This window comes from Octopus bimaculoides, chromosome 10 (genome assembly GCF_001194135.2).
Source record: "Octopus bimaculoides isolate UCB-OBI-ISO-001 chromosome 10, ASM119413v2, whole genome shotgun sequence".
Classification (NCBI taxonomy): Eukaryota; Metazoa; Mollusca; class Cephalopoda; order Octopoda; family Octopodidae; genus Octopus; species Octopus bimaculoides.
The window spans coordinates 31,930,556-31,937,333 of record NC_068990.1 but is presented as its reverse complement, the minus strand read 5'-3'; the positions used below and the strand labels follow the sequence as shown (position 1 = coordinate 31,937,333).

Sequence of the window (6,778 nt, the reverse complement as noted above, 5' to 3'; positions counted from 1 at the left end):
TATATATATATATATATATATATATATATATATATATATACATACACATATATTGTCTATATATATTTTCATTTGTCATAAGTGTATGTATATGAAATATATTTGTATACATTTGTTTGTAGATTTATTTCTGTAATATATATATATCGAAATATGTGTGTGTGTTTGTGGGTGTCTGTGTCTGTGTGCGCGCATGTATGTGTATATGTGCATGTGTATATGTGTGTGTGTAATTAAATAGACTCTTACATATGTAATATAGCAAATTAAAAAAATAAAAACTTTGATTAATGGATTTTCTCAGCAATAAGTTAAGCTGTTGAAAACTTTCTCTTGTTGTGCTTAATATCTAAGCACAAAGGAAAGGAATGCCTTCAGTAATATCAACCAATTCAAATTTGACATGTGCACTTGAGTGCAGATATATATATATATGTATATATACACGCACACACATATAGATATATATATTTATATGTGTGTGTGTTCATGAATACAATTGTTTATGTACACAGACAAGCACACACATACACTCTCTCTCTCTCATGCATGCACACATACACACACACACACACACACACACACACACACACACACACACACACACACATACTTTATGCACATGCAAACTTTGTGCAGCAAAATGAATTTCAAAGTTGGTATACAAATGAAAAATCTGGCACAATGATGTTAATTATTTCTTTTCAGCAGTAGTAAAAAATGTGAATCTTTGAATTTAATTTTCTCACATTCCTGTTTCGTTCATATAAATACCTGCAATAAATAAACATCCATGTTATATAATATATATATATATATTACGTTATATAATATAAAAAGGACATTATATAACATTTATGTGATATAATATAAAAAGGAAGATTGTGTTGGAAGATAGGATGGAACTCCTGAAAAAGCATTCAACACTTAAGATCGGATAATATTCAATGTAACTTCAGAACTGCTAGAGAAATCAGCTTTAACCCTTTCACTGTGAAATTATATTTCATGGTCATTCTAGTAATGATATTAACTATTTAACAAAAATAGAATTGGTATTTTCTGCAAGTCACATTGCCTGTATATACTTGACATATCTCAACAGAAAATAGTCGCCAACTTTCATTCCTCAATAAAACACAGATTGGTATTAAAAATGCTTTCCACAGTTAAGGGTTTATATCTGCATTCTGGAGAAACTTTGTACAACAATATATATATATATTCTATTTTCTCAGTGACACAAAATGCATGTTTATTAAAAATATCATATATGACTTCTGCATACATAATTATTCAACAAATTCTTGTACTTGAATATTTTAATAGTAAACTTAAGTTTGATATTGACATCGATAGAGAAAATAGTTTCTCTTGGTCATGTTTTAATAATAATAATAATAATAATAATAATAATAATAATAATAATAATAATAATAGGGGTAAGAGAGTGAGGCAGATGATGTTGCACAACCCTCCCTTGGTCATGTTACTAATACATTATGTCACATATCAAAGATTGTTATTTTGTAGTTGAAGAACAAGGTATAGTTACTAATTACAAGACGAACAAGGAAGTTAGAAAAGCCCCTAATATCCAAGATGCAGCTAAAACTGTTATGTCATATTTTTGTAGAAAACATTGTTCTTATAATCAGCAGAACTCTCCATCTCTTTCCCCAATAGCATCAAAGTAGCATGAGCTTGTTAAAAATAGTATACAATCCCATCAGAACAAAGGACAACCTAGGGTGAAGTATTTAAAATATTATTACTTGAAACATGAAACGTAAAACATGGGCTGTGACTGCTGGGGACATGCATAAGCTTGCAAGGAATGAAGCCAGTATGCTCCGATGGATGTGCAATGTCAGTGTGCATACTTGACAGAGTGTAAGTGCCTTGAGAGAAAAGTTGGACCTAAGAAGCATCAGATGTGGTGTGCAAGAGAGATGACTGTACTGGTATGGTCATGTGGTGAGAATGGATGAGGATAGCTGTGTGAAAAAGTGTCACACCCTAGCAGTTGAAGGAACCTGTGGAAGAGGTAGATCCAGGAAGACCTGGGATGAGGTGGTGAAGCACGACCTTAAAACATTAAGCCTCACTGAGGCAATGACTAGTGACCAAGACCTTGGGAAATATGCTGTGCTTGAGAAGACCTGGCAAGCCAAGTGAGACCATAACCCATGGCCTATGCTAGTGGTGTAAACAGCCCACTTATGCATACCTTTCCTTCATTGGACACTAAACTCTGCTTGCGAAGACCTGTTGAGGCAAGTGAAGTTGAAATCAAATTCGATGACAGCACCGCATGACTGGCATCCATGCTGGAGCACTAAGAGCACCATTCAAGTGAGGTTGTTACCAGTGCCGCTGGACTGGCTCCTGTGCAGGTGGCACATAAAAAACATCATTTGAGTGTGGACATTGCCAGTACCACCTTACTGGCCCTCATGCCAGTGGCACGTAAAGGCACCCACTACACTCTCAGAGTGGTTGGCGTTAGGAAGGGCATCCAGCTGTAGAAACTCTGCCAGATCAGATTGGAGCCTGGTGCAGCCATCTGGCTCATCAGTCCTCAGTCAAACTGTCCAACCCATGCCAGCATGGAGAGTAGACATTAAACGATGATGATGATGGTTACTTATATAAAATAAATAAAAACTGACCATAATTGTATGATTTTAGAATTTACTTTGCAACTATATGGTTTTAGGTTCAGGCCCACTAAGTCGGTAAGTGTCTTCTATTCTAACACACATATACAGATGCATGCATGCGCGCACACACACACACACACATGCACGCGCATACACACACATCTGAAAATAAAATGAAAAATTCTCACCTTCACTTTCAATTTTCTCCATTTGTTTCAAATGATCTGCTATACATTGGTAGATAAATACATACTGGTCCTGGCAAAGGTTGTTAAATAATAATCAGTAATCAGTAAGTTTGGAAATAATTATATAAGCATACACATATTGCAGTTCAAGCCATTAGCAATAACTCATGGATGTTGATCAACATGGAAAGGTTCAATGGCTTGCTTCCTCTGATTTCGTGTCAGTCTTGGCATACTTGCTGTGCTCAGGAAATGAATGACAGACTGGTAAATTTGGGTGCCTTTTATACCCAATGAGTCAACATTTTGCACATGCATCATGCCTTTCATAAAGATGTATTTGCGAGCATTACCATGTTCACGAAAAGTGAGTGAGTTTGAACCCTACATGCAATCCTTGTGTTTTCAAAAGAGAGAAGTGTCGTGGATCAGTGACATCTTCCTGATGTTAAATTACCTAGAACTGTGATGAAATCCATATAATCTCTATATCATGTGTGAAACAAATAATCTTTTACAGTGCGACGTTTCTTTTGAAATTCAGTATGCATGTGTGTGTGTGTGAATATTGTGCTTATTTGTGCATACTTACCCCATTCTAACAATTAGTTTCATTGTTTATGTTGTACCCCTTTTAGATCTGTAACTTTGTCGTTTAGCAAATAGAAATTAATAAAATTAGAATGAGACTGACAGAAGTACTAGGGTTGATGACATTGATTAAAATCTTTAAAGGTGATGCTTCATCATATTTGCAGTCCAATGATTGAAATCAGTAAAATACAAGAAATGAACCAAGAACTACATCATCCAATGCGTCTTTCTTAATTGAAACAGCAGGGTAGAATTTCAGGAAGATTTGACTGAAATTTCTCACAGATCAAGTGACTCTGTAGAGACTCTATTAATTACACTGTATGACACGATTTTTGTCCTTGGATAGTAACTGTTATTTCATATTTGTTTACTCCTAGAAAGTATGAAAACTGACTAATATTTCCTTCAAACTTTGCTTTTGTTGCATTTATTCAAACCCCAAAGAGTCCCTGTCAACACATGGCTATAATGCTCCCCTACTACTCCTGGTCATAATCTGAGATGCACATATTGTCAGTCACTAAGGGACATGTTCAAGTGGTTAAGGTCAAGCAACTGACAAGCAAATTTGTGGTACTGAGTAGAATATATGCTATAACAAAAGTTCTAGAAAATTCTGCTTCAGCAACTCAGCACTGAATCTGTTTGAAATGTAATGGAAAATACTGAAACATTGGTGTTCAGGTCACAAAAGCAAAATTTGAAGGAAATAATAGTCATTTCATTTCATTTCTAAATAGAAGCAAATAGGAAATAACACTTACTGACCAAAGACAGAAAACAAAAATTAAAGTTTGTCACACTTATTTTTCTGCCATGAGCTGTCATGCAATAGATAATAATTAATTCCTAAACCATTTATCTAGAAATTATAATGTTGAGATACTAATTCTTTAGATCAACCCTTTTGTTACCAACTCTCTCAAGGCTGACCATAGTTCTATTAAACAAATTCCCAGTTTTAAAGTGATCAAAATTTAAACCTTCAATCAAAATTTCATGTTAATTTAAGTTTTCAACACTAACTTTATAAAGCAAAGTTATTTTACTAAATTTTTCACTATCTTCAAAATTAATTGAAATAAAAGCAGTATATTTTAACAGAAATATGTTAATTGAAGCATTAGTGTTACAATAACATATAGTCTATCAATGTGAAAGAAAAGTTTTCATTTTTCATCACCCATTTAATATTGGTTTCAAATTTTGGCACAAGGCCAGCAATTTTGGAGCAGTGGGGTAAGTTGATTACACTGATCCCAGTGCTCAGCTGGTACTTATTCTATTGACCTAGAAAGGATGAAAGGCAAAGTTCACTTTGGTGGAATTTGAACTCAGAACAGAAAGTTAGATGAAATGCCACTAAGCATGTTGCTCAGTGTGCTAATGATTCTGCCAGCTCTCTGCCTTCATCACCTTTTAACATTAGAAATTATAAGCAATTGTTAAAGCTAGACATTTGTAATGTATACAAAGAAAGAAGGACTAAGTGCAATCAGTCCAACCATCAGACATTGATCAATTTGCTGCTACACGATCTGTATCTGTAGCTTTTTGCTCATCCTATGAGCTGTTAAATGGAATTACTATGTTCCCCATACAGCAAATAATACTTTGTTATGTTTAGTAAATATAAATCCAAAGAACTCTTTGTGGTATGCAAAAAGAAGACTAATGCTTCATCAAGTGGAACTCAGGGTTTGGTACTTATTGATGAACAAGAAAATCAGGAATCAAGAAAAGAAGCTCCATTTATTTTTAATGATTTTAATCAGGAACCAACTTACCTCAGTCTGTACCATATTTGGCCTGTACTTTCTCAGCTCTAATATTAAGCCAAAGATATCTACTTCAAGATAGGTTTGTATATGTTGAAGCAGTCTGTCAATGGCAATGAATGTTCCTGTACGTCCGACTCCAGCACTAGAAAAAATAGTTATAAAAAGATAAAAGTGGGAAAAAGAAGGAAGAAATTGTTACTACATTGAACATGACATTATGTCTGGAAGAGTCTCCCTGATGCTGCTCTATGTCTTTGGTAAAGAGAATAAACTCACATTTAATGGATCAATTTGAAATTGATGGAGAGGCAGAAATTCTTAGTGAGTCATGTATGGTTTAAAAAAATTATTATGTGACTTCATAAAAGGAAGAAAGTTAAGACCTACAATGTTTTACAAGATTTCTGAGACTGATGGGAAGAAACTGTTCTTGGACTGGAAACCTGGCCTGAATACATACAAAAAGTGGATGCTATTAAAGGCACCATAGACCAGGCAATGGATTACATCTATCACTCAAGAGCAGGTGTGGTTCTCCCAAATTTCTATCTATGAAATTTTACTCACAAGGCATACTAGCCCAAGGTGCCACATTGTGGGATTGACTCAAACAACATATAGTTGTGAAGCATACTTCTTAATCATATACCCAACTTGTGATAATAATAATTTTTCTACTATAAGTACAAGGCTGGTCATTTTGGGGGTGGGGATAAGTGGATTACATCAACCCCAGTGCCCAACTAGTACTTATTTTATCAATCCCGAAAAGATGAAAGGCAAAGTTGTTCTCACAGCATTTGAACTCGGAATGTAAGGCTGAAAGAAATGCTACCAAGCATTTTGTTTGGCACAATAACGAATCTCCAGTTCATGGACTAATATTAGTTTGCCTATGATGTTAATCAAAACCAATGAATTTTAATGTTGCATAAGTCATTAATTTTGGGTATATATATATATATATATATATATATATATATATATATATATATATATACATATGTGTATACAGTGTACCCCCACTTATTCACAGTTCGGCATTCACAAAACGAATAATTGTTTACAGAAGCCACTGCATATTCGTAGAATCATAAATGTTGTCCACGATATTTTTATAGCTTCTTTCATAGCAATATATATTTTTTCACATATTTTAAGGCTAAATTCTTAATAACAATATACTGTATTTGCCTGCTTATTGGGCATCCCTTCACAGCTGAAGCTCCCTCTGATTAGAATAGCCCGTGCATCACATCACTTGATTATTTTAGATAGAAGTTAAACTGTATCTTGTATCTCTTATTCCTGCTTTCAATCAAAGCTTGCTAATTAGTATAGCAACATTTATGTATATTTCACACACACACTCACTCTCTCTCTCTCTCTTTATATATATATATATATATACACACAGTATATTGTACCAGTATTTTTTGGGCTAGTGATGAAAGACGAAAGACATATACAGCATGAGAGTGAATGTTAATTTTATATCAGCGCTTTTTAAAAATCAACATTACAATTGATTATACAGATTGTTTATTTC

General features: G+C 34.0%; 1 protein-coding gene across 3 annotated transcripts in view; it reads right to left on the bottom strand.

The window, feature by feature from the left end:
- Positions 1 to 37: 37 nt before the first annotated feature.
- The window catches only part of LOC106874541 (tyrosine-protein phosphatase 10D), a 96,098-nt gene continuing 89,357 nt past the window's right edge, over positions 38 to 6,778 (bottom strand). For all 3 annotated transcript variants that reach the window (XM_052971109.1, XM_052971111.1, XM_052971110.1), the window contains 3 exons: positions 5,236 to 5,371; positions 2,852 to 2,921; positions 38 to 774 (listed from right to left, as the gene is read on the bottom strand). In XM_052971109.1, the coding sequence (XP_052827069.1) occupies positions 746 to 774; positions 2,852 to 2,921; positions 5,236 to 5,371 (235 nt within the window). In that variant the 3' untranslated portion in view covers positions 38 to 745. The remainder of the gene's footprint in view (positions 775 to 2,851; positions 2,922 to 5,235; positions 5,372 to 6,778) is intronic.